This window comes from Pristis pectinata, chromosome 35, assembly GCF_009764475.1.
Source record: "Pristis pectinata isolate sPriPec2 chromosome 35, sPriPec2.1.pri, whole genome shotgun sequence".
NCBI classification, from domain to species: domain Eukaryota; kingdom Metazoa; phylum Chordata; class Chondrichthyes; order Rhinopristiformes; family Pristidae; genus Pristis; species Pristis pectinata.
The window spans coordinates 12,733,918-12,750,500 of NC_067439.1; the positions used below are offsets into that span (position 1 = coordinate 12,733,918).

The 16,583-nt window shown below is 43.3% G+C and overlaps 1 protein-coding gene across 2 annotated transcripts in view; it reads left to right on the plus strand.

The window, feature by feature from the left end:
* Positions 1 to 16,139, plus strand: part of LOC127586383 (synaptosomal-associated protein 25) — a 144,248-nt gene extending 128,109 nt beyond the window's left edge. For both annotated transcript variants that reach the window (XM_052044304.1, XM_052044305.1), the window contains exons 6-8: positions 3,034 to 3,168; positions 7,421 to 7,565; positions 9,602 to 16,139. In XM_052044304.1, coding sequence (XP_051900264.1) covers positions 3,034 to 3,168; positions 7,421 to 7,565; positions 9,602 to 9,661 — 340 coding nt within the window. In that variant the 3' untranslated portion in view covers positions 9,662 to 16,139. The remainder of the gene's footprint in view (positions 1 to 3,033; positions 3,169 to 7,420; positions 7,566 to 9,601) is intronic.
* The last annotated feature ends 444 nt before the right edge of the window (positions 16,140 to 16,583 follow it).

Sequence of the window (16,583 nt, forward strand, 5' to 3'; positions counted from 1 at the left end):
GTTGAGACTTGATGATCTTGCAGCCTGCAGGACTCAAAATGAAATTTTCCAATTTTGGATAACTCGCTCTTTCTGTTTTTATGAGAACTGGCTATTGCTGCCTGCCATGATTTTTTTTTTCTTTTTCATTTGACTCAAGGACAGCTTCTATCCCAATGTTACTAGACTTTTGAACAGACCTCTCATTTGCTAAAGATGTATTTTTGATCTCCCAATCTACCTTGTCATGGCCCTTGCACTTTATTTGTTTAACTGTACTGCAGTTCTCTGTAGTTGCTACACTATATTCTCCAGTCTGTTTTCTTTTTACTACCTCAACGTTCTTGTGTATGGAATAATCTGCCTGGATGGCACGCAAACAAAGGTTTTCACCGTATCTCAGTATACATGACAACAATAAACCAATTCCAATTCCAGTTTGCCCTGCTGGGCATGTCCCAGTAGACCAGACTGTACAACATTATCAACACATTACACATAAAAAGAAGCTTAATCTGATTTTAACTATCCCTTATGTGCCACATTAGGCCATCCAGTCTCACCCTATCAGATATATTCCCTTTGTTCTATCCATCCCCTTCTCCAATCTTCTCAGCTACCTAAACTAACTCTGATGAAGGATCCTGGACTTGAAACATTAACTGTTTCTCTTTCCACGGATGCTGCCTGACCTGCTAAATGTTTCCAGCATTTTCTATTTTTATAAAAATGTGTAACTAGTTACACATCGTTACCCATAGTTTTACACAGCTTGATCATAAATATACGAAGTAGATTGTGGTTTGTATCGATGGCTGTAGGTACACTGAGCTGGCAGTAGGTTTACAGAGGTGTACATATCTGGCTGGAGTTAACTAAATATACAGAGCTTGCCCTGGTGCAAGCAGGTGAACGGAACAGTGGCGCAGCAAGCAGAGCCGCTTTCTCACAGCTCCAGGGACCGGGGTTCCATCCTGACCTCTGGTGCTGTTTGTATGGAGTTTGCACATTCTCCCTGTGACCGTGCGGGTTTCCTCTACTGTTCTGGTTTTCTCCCACATCCCAAAGATGTGCAGCTTGGTAAGTAAACTAGCCACTATGAATTCCCATAGTGCGTAGGTGAGTGGTAGAATCTGGGAGGAGTTGAAGGGAATGTGGAGAGAATAAAATGATTGGTGTAAATCGATGTTTGATGGTTGAAGCAGCCTTAGTGAGCCAAAGTATCTGCTTCTATGCTGTATGACTCCATGACCACTCTATAAGACAGCATTAAGAATATCGAGCTCCTTATAGTGTTAGAGAGCTGTCTGTATATTGCACACCACTGCTGAATTCGGTTGTGATGGCGATTTCTCAAGCTGACCCTTTCTGTCTCATCTGTGGAGCTTTTTAGAGGGGGGACCTTGTAGTGGTATACAAAATTATGAGGGGCATTGATCGTGTAGATAGTAGGAAACTATTGCCCATGGCAAGGGCATCAAAAACTAGAGGGCAGAGGTTTAGGGTAAAGGATAAGAGATTTAGAGGTGATCTAAGGAAGAAGATTTTCACCCAAAGGGTTGTTGGAATCTGAAACGCACTTCCTGATTGAGTGGTGAAGCAGTTTAAGAAGTATTTTGAAATGCCAAGGCCAAGAAGGCTATGGACCAAGTGCTGGTACATGGGATTAGTATAAATAGGTACTTAATAGTTGGCATGGATACAGTGGGCCAAAGGGCCTGTTTCCGTGCTGTATGTATCCATGTATGCTGTATGAATGCTGTATGACTCTAACTTCATGTAATGGAATTGAAAGAAATATATAACTTCATGCAGCTGTTTCCTTTTTTGTAAAAGTTACCAAAGAATTTATACAATTAGAAGAGTATTAGCCTTTTTTAGTTGATTCTGAGCTGTTTCGCATGTAGTTTGCTGACTTTTTTTGGAAGAAAGGCTTCAAAAACATACTCCACTGAGTTGCTTGGTGGCTTCTGTCTGCAATTACATCATTGTGACAACTGACATGGCAAAACTAAATTAAGAAAAATGGACTTGTATTTATAAAGCCCTTTCTTCAAGGTGGTCCCAAAGCACTTTAGACCCATTGTGTGTATTCACTGTGTAATCTAGAGAAACTTAGTGAATGTTGACGCAACAGTATAACTAAGTAATATGGCAAAATAAGTAAACTAGTGGCCAGGAGTTGTTCGTCATCCACTCAATTTTGAACAATGAGTATAAGAACTTTAATTTTTCTCCATAAAAGGCATCAGCAATTATTTACAGCAAAGAGTTGATTGAAAAAATAGCAATGCCACTTTACTCTAGAAATGGCCCTTTTCAGAGAGGAAGGAAGAAAAGTTGACTAAGGAACGACAGCAACAGCTGCCAATCTAAGCAGACTACTTCCCCAGTGATGCAGGGCATGGAGGATAGTTACACGGTGATTTTGTGCTTCAGTTCAGTCTCAGCCACTTAAAGGAACTCAATGACAGGCTCGATTGACAATGTAGCTCAATCGCGCCCACTCTGTCTTGGAATAGCATTGTCACTCTGTGCAGCCTTATTTCAAATCAGGGCTGTAATATTTTTCCTGGTCACCTAAATGCCAACACATAGAGCACATCTTAAGGAGAGAAGAAGGGAAAATTGAATGGGGAAAGAAAAAACGGGTACCCACCCAACACAGTTATATAAAAGAGTGTTTTTATAAATACCTTTTTTATGGGTGTGCATATTTGGTGAAACACTTTGATTGCACGTTGCTTGCAGTAGAGAGTCGATGAGACTGGGTTTGCTGGCATGTCTGCATGCTCTGGGTTGGTTATAGTTTCAAGCCATTGGTTGCCTAGTTTCAGCTTCTTACACTGAAATCTTTTGGATAGACATCAAGCGAAACCTCTTGGAAGACATACCTTAATATAAAAAATGTATCCGACAAACTAATGGTAACTGTTGTGCCATAAGCGATCCTAATGTGATCTTTGGGCACAGTCTATAACCAGGAAGGTGTTGGCTTTACCTCATGGAGATTTTTGAAACAACCAAACTCCTTGTACATTTTCTCCTTCCAAGGTTAAAGAACTTCGAGGCTGGAGGAGCCTATAAGAAGGTGTGGGGAAATAACCAGGATGGTGTGGTGGCCAGCCAGCCAGCTCGAGTGATGGACGACCGGGAGCAGATGGCCATGAGCGGTGGATATATCCGGAGGTAAAATGGTTTTTGTCTTGGGATGTTCCGACGTTCCTACTTTTCATTGGATTAAGGATCAGTAGACGTTCTTTCTATTCACTGGAATAGGATGTTTACAATGCATATTAGTCCTTATGTGCTGAAACATACATAATAAGAGCATAGGAAAGAGGAGAAGGACTTGGCTATTCAGACCCTTGAACATGCTTTGCCATTCAATAAGACCCTGGCCTCAGCTCCAATTTCTGTTGCCAGCTGTCCATAGCCCTTGATCGCCTGTAGACGAAAAATATGTCTGTCAAAGTCAAGTTTATTGTCATATGTAATGAAAAGCTTACTTGCAGCAGCATCACAGACACATAGCATCAGATACACAACGTTCACAAGAGAAACATAAAACATAAGTTATACACAATTTTTACAAGGAAGAACACAAATAGAGCAAAAAAAAACAAAGTCCATTATCATGCAAAGTGGTCATAGTGTTGCTATACTGAGGTCATAATTAAGGTTCTGCAGGTTGGTTCAAGAACCAAATGTTTGAAGGGAAGTAGCTGTTCTTAAACCTGGTGGTGTGGGACTTCAGGCATCTGTACCTCCTGCCCGATGGCAGCTGCGAGAAGATGGCATGGCCCGGATGAAGGGGATCTTTGATGATAGATGTTGCCTTCTTGAGGCAACACCTCATGCAGATGCTACCGACGGTGGGGAGGGATGTGCCTGTGATGTATTGGGCAGAGTCCATGACTCCCTGCAGCTTCTTACGTTCCTGCACATTCGACTTGCTGTAATTCGTCTTGGTCCTGATTATTTTCAATGAGTTTGCCTTCTGGCTCTCTGGGAGTAGAGAATTATAAAAATTCACAAACATCTACGACAAACAATTCCTCCTCAGCCCCACTGTAAATGGGCAACCCCTTATTCTAAAACTTGGCCCCTGGTTGCAGATCTCTCCCATGTGGGGAAACGTTCTCTCAGCATTGGAAAACAAATACATCGGCAGATGCTGGACTCTGAATCAAAAACAGAAAATGCCAGTTAAACAGCATCTGTGGTCGGGTCTCAAGGTCCCTGATCTGAAACGTTAACTGGTTTCTCTTTCCACAGATGCTGCTTTCACCATCTTCTGTTTTTGATCCATTGAAACATGTCAATCTTGCATGTTTCAATGAAGTAACCTCTCATTCTACTGAGCTCCAATGAGTATCGACCCAACATGCTCAACCTTCCCTCATTAGTCAACCTTTTCATCCCAGGAGTCAGTTTAGTGAACTTTCTCTGCACTGTCTCCAGTGCAACTATATCCCTCCTTAAATAAGAGAAACAAAGCTCTATGCAGTAGTCCAGATGTGGTCTCATCAATGCCCAGTACCATTGTAGCAATTCTTCCCTACTTTTCTATTGCATCATCTTTGTAATAAAGGCCTGTATGCTAATTTCTTATGTTTTGTGCCTGAGGTTACCCAGATCCCTCTGTACAAGATATTTACAGTTTTCAAATCCACTATGAACCTTTTGGAATCTATAAAATCTTGGAAGATCACAAGCAATGCACCCACTATCTCTGCAATCACCTCTCTAAGATGCGAGGGGCATAGGCCCTCAAGTCCAGGGCACTTGTCAGCCTTTGATCTCATTAGAGACACAGATGCTGGAATCTGGAGCAAAAAACAATCTGCTGCAGGAACTCGGTGGGTCAAGCAGCACCTGTGGGAGGAGAGGAATTGTCAATGTTTCTGTCGACAACTCCTTTCCTCCCACAGATGCTGCTCAACCTATTGAGTTCTTCCAGCAGATTGGCTGATCTCATTAGTATGTCCTTTACTCTTTCTCTAGCCATTGTTTTAATTCCTTCTCTCTCTTTTACCCTGGGATTTTCTACAATGATTGGGAGGCTTTCAATATCTTCCTCCAAGACGACAGTTGCAAAATAATTTGTTCAAGTCTCTGCCATTTCCTTTTTTTTTATTATTAATTCCCCAATCTCATCCCCTAAGGGACTAACCTCTTTTGTAGAAGGTCTCACTACCTATTTTTACGTTTTGTGCTATTTTCTCCATCTTCATTATATCATATATGTTGCTATTGGACTGAAATGTGCTGTGTCTGGAGCCTGTATCTCTTAACTACCATGTTGACTAATAATATCGTGGGCTCTTACTAAAATAATACTTACATTCCCAAAGCTAGCAAGCAGGTATTCCATGCTCCATCTTTGAGTGTTGAAATGCAGTTTCTCCTGGAACTCCAAGATATTGCACCCCTTGGTATGTGGGGATATGTTGTCCTATGGAGTACTGGAATATTGTGCCCCATTGAAGTCTGCGATCTGGAGTATTCGGTTTGGCATTCCATCTCCCTCAAATGGTGAAATAATTCTTCTCCAAACCTCAAAGGATGTCACTGAGTGGAGTTTAATGCTTTGTGAAAAGGAGTGTAGGGAAAAGCGGAGGTAGTCTCATACACTACCTGAAGAATGGTTCAGATCATCACTAGCTCATTTTTCACGACGATGGTTTGCAGTACTCCTCTTCTGGCTTCTGAGGGAATAATAACACAGCCCCTGGAGCACCTACAATGAATTAAACATGCATTTTGATGTGAATTTTTGGCTTGTCTCATCATTGAATCATACAGCCCTGAAGGACTCTTCGCTCACTATACCTCTCCAGCCCATTATAGAGTCTATCAAACAATTAGCATCATTTCCTTGCTCTTCAAAGTATCCTTAATTTGTTTTCTTTTTTACCCAGAGATTAATAACGTGCTTCCATCACCTCAGTGGGCAATACATTCCGGATTGCAGTGACTCACAGGATCAAATAATGATTTTCCAGTTCTTCTTCTGTTCGCCATTAATCTGCGATTACTGCCCCCTCCACCAATGGAAACTGTCCCTGCTTATTTACTGCATCAGATCCATGTTGCTAAATTACTCCAGATGCAGCATTCAAGTGTTTATCCACACAGCTTACCCCAGGCCTCTGGAATATCCTGACCTCTGTTGTGTGGGAACTCTCAGGATAGAGTCTTTGAGGGCTTTGGAGCAAACTCTGGTTCAGTGAAGACTGAAAGGCACCTCCAGTACATGTGTGTATGTGCACACCCAATGTTAGGGCTGTGTATTTAATCATTGAGAGGTCTCAGGGTCACCACTCCTTAAAGTTTCAAAGTAAGCCTCCAGTGTCTAAATCCAAGTGCATATTGTACGTTGTTCGACTGTTTAGATTGGTAATTGGTTCATTATGTCACATGTACCGAGACACAATGAAAAACTTTGTTTTCCATGTCTTTTTGAGAAAGCAGATTGCTCTCTCATCTGAAATTCTCACTTAGGTATTTCATTCAGGGACCATTGGTAATCAGTGAGAGCAAAGCCGACTTTCTGCGTACCTGCCTCAGAGTTGCTTGTGGCAACAGCAGTGGCCCCACTGAAAAGTGTCATTGAGCCATATAGCAAGAGACATGCTCTTCGACCCCCCTCCCCCTCCCCCCATGTCCATGATGACAATTAAGTACCTATCTACCAATCCCAGCACTTGGTACGTAGCCTTCCATCCATTTGTGATCCATGTGCTCGTCTAGATACTTCTTAAATGTTGTGGGAATCTTTGTCTCCACTGCCCACTGAGGCAGTGTTCCAGATTCCCACCATCATTCAGGTGAAAAAATTGTTGTAAGATTCTTGTAAATCTCTTAGCCTTAAACCAATGTCATCTAGTTTTAGATATCTCTGCATTTGGGAAAGTTTCCTACCTTATCTAGGGCCCTCATAATTTTGTATATCTCAAATCCCCATCAGCCTCCAAGGAATGAAGTCCAAGCCTGTCCAACCTCTCCCTATAACTCAGTCCGTTAAATCCTGGCAATATCCTTGTAAATCTTTTCCTCAGTTGACCAAAGGCTGTGTTGGTCCATTAAAGGCGATGGTCTATACAATGTAGAGGAGTGTAAATCTTGAACAGAAACTTTATTGTAAAAATATGTTACAAAGGAAAATGCTAATAAGGTTGGAAAAATGCAGTGAATGTCAGTGGTTTGGTGTAGCATGGGTTTTGCTTATTCAGCTGGGATTACTTCCAAAGGGCAGAGTTTGGTTTTGTCAGGAAATCTAAATCAGGAGCACTGTTCACTTCAGCTCAGCGACTTCAGTCATTCTGATTTGACTTTGAGTTCAGTGCATCTGAGCCAGCTTGAGCCAACTGTCATTATCCTCAGCAGGCAAGCAGGCTGCTGCTGGTTTTAACACATTTCTTGTTCTGATTCTCAGGGTCACAGATGACGCTCGGGAGAACGAGATGGAGGAAAACCTGGATCAGGTGGGCAGCATCATCGGCAACCTCCGACATATGGCACTTGACATGAGCAACGAGATCGGCTCCCAGAACGCCCAGATTGACAGGATTGTGGTCAAGGTAAGAGTTCGATTGTATTCTTGCAAGTTCTAGCTGAGGGACAAAGTGGAGATCGCAGCCGGGTGGCAAGGAGTAAGAGACAACGTGAGTCAAAGCATCTAATAGTGTCATAGAGTCATACAGCACAGAAACAGGCCCTTCGGCCCAACATGTCCATGCTGCCTGTTGTTCTTATTGGTAATTGATTTATTATTGTCAATTGTACCGAGTTACAGTGAAAAACTTAAGTTTTGCATACCATCCATACAAATCATTTCACAACATCAGTACATCAAGGGAAAAGCAATAACAGAATGCAGAATATAGTGTTACAGTTACAGATTAGTGATAGTCACTAATAAATCAAGAACAACTTATTTATCCAAAGAGTCATGGGAATGTAGAGACACCAGAAACTGCTGACGCTGGAATCTGGAGCAACAAACAATCTGCTGGAGGAACTCAGCGGGTCGAGCAGCATCTGTTGAGGGGGGCGGGGGGGGGAAGGAATTGTTGACATACCTAGCTGTCGCCACCTTCACATACTCCTCCTCCCACCTGGCTCCTCCTGCCCTTTTGTTTATCTGCCTCCATCTATCACCCACCTGCCTCCCCACTCCACCCCTACCCCTCCCTTAGCTGGCTCGATCTGCCCATCATCCTTCGCCCCTCCTCAGTCCACTAATCACCCCTGGCCCCTGGCTCACCACTCCCCCTCTCCTCTGTATACTGGCTGTCTTCCCTCTCCACCCTTAGTCCTAACGCAGGGTTTTGACCCCAGATGCTGCACAACCCACTGAATTCCTCCAGCAGGTTGTTTGTTGTTTGGGAATGTCAAACCTGGTGGGTTTTAAGCAAATAGTATTTAAGAAGTCAGATAGCACATTAGGGAGAAAGGCGTAGGGCGTGTTGATGGGTTAGATATAGAGGGGGTGGAAAAAGGCTCATGTGGGACTTTATCTGATTTGTACATTCTGTGTGTTGTTAAAGTAAGTTATTATTTCTTTCCAGTATAAAAACAGAAAATGATGGATACACTCAGTGGATCGGGCAACTCATGTAGGCACACACTCTCAGAAGCACATATGCACCCATTTACATATACACACAATGAGTATACACATACACACAATCGCACATGGTGTCATGATAACAACCTTTCCTTCAATGTTACCAGAACAAAAGAGCATGTCATTGACTTTAGGAGGGAGAGTGGTGCACATGCTCCTGTTTACATCAATGGTGCTGAGGTGGGGAGGGTTGAGAGCTTCAAGTTCCTAGGAGTGAACATCACCAACACAGACTGTTGGTGATGGTCCGACCACCTGGACGCCACGGCCAAAAAAGCTCACCAGCACCTCTACTTCCTGAGGCGGCTAAAGTAATTCAGCATGTCCCCGTTGACCCTCACCAATCCTTATAGATGCATCATAGAAAGCATCGTATCTGGATGCATCACGGCTTGGTATGGCAACTGCTCTGACCGAGACTCAAAGAAACTGCAGAGAGTTGTGGACACAGCCCAGCGCATCACAGAAACTAGCCTCCCCTCCATGGACTCTGTCTACACTTCTCACTACCTCAGTAAAGCAGTCAACATAACCAAAGACGCCACCCACCCAGGTCATTCTCTCTTCTCCCTCCTTCCATCAGGCAGAAGATACAAGAGCCTGAAAGAATAGCTCCTATCCCACTGTTATAAGACTATTGAACGGTCCTCATGTACGATAAGATGGACTCTTGACCTCACAATGTACCTCATTATGGCCTTGCACCTTATTGTCTGCCTGCACTGCACCTTCTCTATAACTGCTACACTTTATTCTGCATTCTGTTATTGCTTTTCTCTTGTATTACCTCAATGTACTGTATGGATGGTATACAAAACAAAGTTTTTCATTATACATCGGTACATGTGGCAACAATAAACCAATTTACCAACAACGCAAACACACACACACAAAAAACACTTGTTTGCACACTTGCGCAAAATCACTCAAAACAGCCGCAACCCTCATTCCAATTCCTACCTAAGCTTCATTCTGTTTCTCTTCCAGGGTGATATGAACAAAGCACGCATTGATGAAGCCAACAAGCACGCCACCAAGATGCTGTGAGGTGCTCTGAAATGAGAATCCTCCTTTCTGCCAGAGACACCCACCCCAACATCCATTGCAGCATCTACAAGGTCCAGGAGGGGCAAGTCCCTGTGCAGTAAAAGGAAACCACAAGGTTCAATATCTCTGTACATTTTACTTTATTTCATAATTTCTCCGTGTAGCCAAATGTTCCAGTGTGTAAGGTGTATATTTTAGTGTCAATATGTGTAATTGCTTGCCCAGAGTGAACCAAGTGTACGATTTAGTTTTTATCTCTGTGCTGACTGGTTCTTTTTATGAATGAATTATTCTCTGTAACCACATGATAACATGAGCATGAATCGAGCTCAATGTGTGCAGCTGAATTCTGATAAACGTACAGCAAATCCCTTTCCCTTGTTTAAAATGTCATCCCAGCGCAGTAAGGGAGGGGACCCCTCAGATTGGGGCTGATACAGAAATCCCAGAGTCTGAAGGTTTGACAAAAGAGCACAGTTTGTAGTGGGGACAGTTCGCAGTGCTGCTTGCCAGAGCTGGGAGCACGTGATTGGAGACCTCCCAGTTTATTTCTGCCTCTCAGTAGCTGCGATTTTGCTCGTTATTATTTCTTCGATGTTTATGGCCCAACATTAGTGACTTGTTCATCCTGTGAGGCCAAACTCAGGATTCCCGTTTAATGTGAGGGAATGGGAATTGGAGCTGGGATCAGATGAGTGTTGATCAGAACTGAGCTGCACTTGTTCACTTGAAGACAGCCTTCGCCTGTACCCCGCAGAAAGACATGAGATTGAAATTAGAAAACATTCGCATGTCAGTTTGCTCATCCCTCCTCTTGGCGGAGAAGAGCTTGGAATACTGATGCCACTAACAACTCAAAACTAAACAAAATTAAGCTCAGAATTTTGGGTACAAACCTTTATTTCAGAAACAGTGTTAACTTGATGCATTACACTATTTCCCCTCTTCCCCTTCCGGCTTTGTATCTGAGGGTAAATGTCTTGGTTCGACACCAGAAGCTTTTGCTTTCATTTCAAGCAAAAATTAAAAGTGACCAGTTGAAATTACTAGCCCTGGGTTAATGTAATTTCTCATTAAACCCCAGATCTGCCAATTTCAAATTACAAACAAAATATCCAGCTTGAAGCATTTCAGAGGAAGTATGCTACTCCTTTTAATCTTTTATCCCCAGAAACAATGTCATTTATATGTTATATCTCTTAATTTCATTTCAAAGACTGCTGAATCCTGAGACTCAGCACTCCCTGTTGCTAATCTGGTTGGAACCAAGCAGCATGAAGGAGAACATTTTTTGCCCATTGTGCCTACATTGGCTCTTGGAAGCAGACCCCACTGCCCTTTCCCTGTACCCCTGCACATATCCCAAGTAATTATCCAATTCCCTCCAAAAAAAATTACGGTTGAATCTAATTCCACCATGCTTCCAGGCAGCATATTTTAGACCATAAGGATTCTCTGTATAAAATAAAAAATTCTCCTCATCTGGTCCACTGAGTCCTTTTCCCATTGATCTTAAATCAAGCAACCTCCATTCCTCTCATTAGTTGAAACAATTTCTCTTTAGTTCCCTTTCACAAGTTGCTGCTGAGTCTGCACCCAGTGACCACTCAGTGATGCTGAGTGCTGAATTGGGGAGTGCATGACGTAGAATCACCATATATGTGAGCAGATTGATGGAGACACAAGAGACTGCAGATGCTGGAATCTGGAGCAACAGATAATCTGCTGGAGGAACTCAGCGGGTCGAGCAGCATCTGTGGGGAGAGAGGAATTGTCAACGAAACCTGCAGGGTTTCGACCTGAAACATCAACAATTCCTTTCCCCCCACAGATGCTGCTCGACCTGCTGAGTTCCTCCAGCAGTTTGTTTATTGTAGCAGATTGATGGGATGTTTTATCACTGAGTCAGCTCCACAGTAACCTAATTCCCACATTCTTGCTATACATCCTTATTATTCTTCTCCTCATTCAGTTCCCTTCTGCGTTAATGAACCCTCATCATCAGCTTCACAGTTCAAAATTGCTTTGTTTTTTTTGGTCCATGAAGCCAACGAAAGAGTAAATAAAGCATCGGATAATCTGTGTTCGGTGCACCCCCCTCCACACCACCCCCAGATGGGCAGTGGAGGGAGAAATGGCGATAATAGGAGTGGTTCCAGAATTGGTTGTAGGTTCTTTAAGTAACAACTCAATCAAAATGGTGGCCAGGGAGTTGGAACCAAGATGGCTTCCCACTCTTCCACAGACCAGATAGAAATAATTCAAAGTCTGTAAAAATATTTAGCGGCCCTAATGATAACATCATAAATAAAATGTACAACTGAGGAGAATTTTATTTTACCCAGAGGGAAGAGAGTGTGGAGCTTGGTGTAGTTGGAGTGAATGACATGGTATATCAAAGGAAAAGCACGATACAAGGCAGATTGGGTATAATGAGCAGGAGGTGGCTCATAAGGACATTAATACTAGCCTGAGCCAAGCCTAAATGTTCTATTTCTATGCTGTAAACTAGCAAGACAATACGGCCCCTTTCCAATCAATGTGTTTGAAATCTGTTTATTTAGTCTCAGATGCAACAAATATTCTAATAGTGGCAAAAGGCTGTAAAAAACCTGGGGGCTGAGGAGCCTGGATCAACGGCTGCTGTCGGCTTCTATACGGAGTAGCTCTTCTCTGTTTCTTTAGTACGGTCTTTTTATTCAGTGATGGGGGAGTGCTGTCTCCTTACGTGCTTGTTGAGTTGTGGGTTCACTGTTACTGTGGTCACCTGATGGTTTCTGCAGTGACAGACGTCTTCCCTGCAAACTCATCACGGTCTGACCCCTGAGCCCCAGCCCACTCACACAACTTGCTGGTCTGGTCCAACATCTGCATGCGACCAGTGTGAAGGTATAAATGGCTTTACTTGATCCCCCCCACCCACTACCTCCCCCTCCCCCTGTACTGCCGTCAGTGACATTGTGGTGAGCAGACGGCTTGTTGCCACTCCCACCCCAGCTTGGAGATCTGCTCTTCCTCTGCCAACTAAGACCGTGCGTTTGTAGACGGTGCATGTCAGTGTCCGTAACTGTTGCACCCTTCTGCTGCTCGCAAACCCAGAGCCTCACCACCTCCTTCACCGCCTGTCTTCACTCAGTCGTGACCTGTAACCATGCCGAGTTACACTGGGTCCTTAAAGCTAGCCTAAACTTAGAGGGAGTTTGCTCTTCGAATCCCACCTTATAAAGATTCTTTCTCCATTTTTTGTTGATAGTTGATTATCTTTTCCTCGCCTGTTGTTTTACTCACTGGCTCACTCGGTTGTGCCGTGAACCCCCGGGTTAACAGTGTGATTTGTGGACTCTAATTATAATCCCATCCAGCAGATAAAGGGTTAATTCGCAGCTGGAAATTGGCGTCCACACCCGCATGCCAAGATGCACTTTGTGAACAAAGATAGCTGCCTCCATGAGCCACTGGTAAATGAACCCTGATTCGGTTTCTGTTCCTGGCAACACCAGAAAAGTAGAGGCAAACACTGGTTTCTGCTTGAAGCAGTTAGAATCTCTCCCAGCCAGCATGAAGACCCCCAAGCAACTCCAAGACACTTCATAACACCGTGTATTTACGTTGAAACACAAAAGTATTTACAAAAATACCTAGCACATTGCCGTATATTTAAAAGTTAAATTATTACTTTTACAGATATGCCCTTTTATTTTTTTATTGTATGTGTGTGTGTATATATACAGGTCTCTCCTGATGACACTTTTTTAACAGACAGTTGTTTAATCAAATGAATTGCTTTAATGAATTCCAAGCTCAGACCTGCTTCAGCACACAGGTAAACTGGGATTTATTAGTTAATAGAAGCTTAAAAATCTGTAGGAAATGTCCACTATTGCCAATGTCCATGAGAGCAGGATAGGGAGGCACCAGGATCTTTAGAGAGTTCTGCTTGCCTGAAAGCACCTTACACGTATCTGCTCCACATTATACTTGCTGAAGTGGCTTCACAATCTTCAGCAGGGCTTAGTATAGACAATGGCTACAAAACTGAATAGAGTAGAACTCTGTGGCAGTACTCCCTGGGGTGAGTGGATGAATACCATTCTGTTATAGATTCTGTGAGTGAACATCTCACTGTGATTGGCCCAAGGAAGTTGTTTGACTGTGATAGTCCTAAGTGAATGCTACTCTGTAATGATCCCTGTGAGTGGGTACCAGTCTCTAATGGACGGTGTGGGTGAGTATCACTCTCTAATGGCCCATGCGGGTGTATTAGTCTGTAGTGGTCAGTGTGAATGTCTACCTTTGTTGAGGTCAGTGTGGGTGTGTATGACTCTAATGGTCCATGTGGATGAGTACCACTCTCTGTTGGACAGCGTGGCTGTGCACAACTCTAGTAGTCAATGTGGATGTGCCAAACTGTAGTGGTCAGTATGAATGACCACCTCTGTAGTGGTCAGTGTGAGTGAGTACCACTGTCTAGTGGTTGTTGTTGGTGTGTACGACTCTGTAATGGTCAGTGTGGATGGACCAGTCTGTAGTGGTCATTGTGAATGACTACCTCTGTAATGATCAGTGTGGGTGAGGGCTATTCTCTAATGGTTGTTGTGGGTATGTATGACTCTGTAATGGTAAGTTTCAGTGTGAATGAATGCTTCTATTTGCTGGTCTGACTGAGTGAGCATCTTTGGATGAGTACCTCATTAACATCTATGATGGATCGACAGGTGTTCGTGAATCTCTCGCTCTCTGATGGACTCTGAGTTTGCAACAGAGTAAGATCCACTATGTAGCTAACATTGTGATTGTAAGAAACTCTGTCAACAAGAGCAACATGGAGATGCATTCTGCAGCTGAGTGTGACTGTTTAGGGTAGACTGGTGTGAGCGAATCTCCATTCTTGTGACTGTTGTCCAGGTAAAGAAGGAAACTGAGAAAGAGCATCTAGTGAAGGAATTTATCTAAATTTCCCTTTCTAACGTTGAAGCTGGGTATACAGAGCAATTCCTTGTAAAAACTTACCTGGTCAAGAAGTAAATGAATCCTGTGAACCTCTGCAAACTATAGCTTACTGCAGACTAAATTAACCCCTTACACAATACTTCCAGTGCAGGCAATGTGACAACTGCTGCCTATTAACTAATGTAGTTGGAGTATCCAGTCAGTATTACCAGTCCAGGGCCTACACCTCTCAGTATTGGGCTCAGCACCTCTTAAAGCCAGTCTTCAGCTCTCAGAGGGGAGATGCACTGTGGATACCCAGGTGACAGAACTCACTGAACTACACACGTGTCCCTGTTCCATTAGATTTAGGTAGGAGAGTTGTTCTATCACCAAGTTGGATATGGCCTTCACTGAGAGACCTCCTCACCTTCCTCATCCCTCCCGTATTCTAGTAGTTTGTCCTGCTCTGTGTGCCCTCTCAGGATGACCTCTGGAGAAAGATGCTCAAGCACTCCCGTCTGGCAGCAGCTGGTTTGTGCAGAAGTCTCAAAGACAGGAGAAGGTTCTTCTGTACAATACCACCCCACTGCCTGTGGGCTTTGGCAACTTTAAGGAGCTCAAGGAAGTGTGCAGGTGAGTGTGTTTCAGTGAATAGTGTGCAGGTGAGTGTGTTTCAGTGAATAGTGTGCGGGTGAGCGTGTTTCAGTGAACAGCGTGTGGGTGATCGTGTTTCAGTGAATAGTGTGCGGGTGAGCGTGTTTCGGTGAACAGTGTGCGGGTGAGCGTGTTTCAGTGAACAGTGTGCGGGTGAGTGTGTTTCAGTGAATAGTGTGCAGGTGAGTGTGTTTAAGGAAGTAGGGTGTAGGTGAATGGTGTTTTAGTGAGATCTTTGCTGGAAAGCACTGTGCAGGTGACCTCTTGACATTAATGTATTTAAGCATGTGGTTAGGACTTGTGGTAACAGGCAGAGTATATACTTGCCCCAGCTGATGTGCGAGATATTTAGACGTTTCCAGGTGTGTGTCAAGTGATCCCCTTATCATTTACTGAGCTCAGCCATGAAGCTCTCTGTGTTGTCCACTTCAGCATTAAGGTAATGCAGGCTTTGAGGAGCTCCTTAGAGAATTTGTCCCACAAATTATTGCTATTGGCGAGGAAATCAGAGACAAACAGTTTTATTCGAGTCTTTGTTGAGTATTTCAGATGAAAACTCTTGCCATTCCTAATACTTACTCCCAACACTTTCATTCCCCCTTAGAATTTGCATTTCAACTTTTTCCTATTCTCACAGGTTGATAAAGTGCTTTCCTTCCTTTAGACCCTGTCTGAGAGTCACTGTCAGTGGATCTATGATCTGCTTTGTTTGCTGCATGTTAGTGTTTAACATGTAACTTCTGTTCAATGCACAGAAATTATAAATGTGTGACCAATGGCTATATCACTATTGTATTCACCCAAGTCCAATGTACAACCTAAACTATCAGTTCTGGCAATGCACTGCTATGAAACAGAAAAAAAGGAAATGCATTAAAATTTCTAGAACAACCTTGGGTCTTTAGTCTTCTTCTTTATGTCGAGTGTCTGTATCTAGATCTTCATTTTGGAATATACTCAACTGCTTTTCAGTGTTTGAATGTTGAGTGGCGTTGCATGTTGTAATACCCTGCCTTGAGTTAGGGTTCCAAATCCATTCATGTTCCTCAGTTTTGGGTAACTTGGGACATCTTTGCAATTCAATAGGTTTGTTTGTCACTTCCCTGAAAACACTTCTTCCTCGCTGGGGTGTGGCTGTTCCCTTCCCTCTCTCAAGTAGCCATTCTTTATAAACCTGGACAATGAATGTGTGTTTCCCCTGAGCTCCCATCAAGTGGGGGAAGGGGATTGATGAGATTGTCTTGGGAGCTACCATAAACTCGATGGGCTGAATGGCTTCCTTTTACATCATAAAGGAAAATAATGTATCATCTTTTATTCCCTCAATTATAGAAGA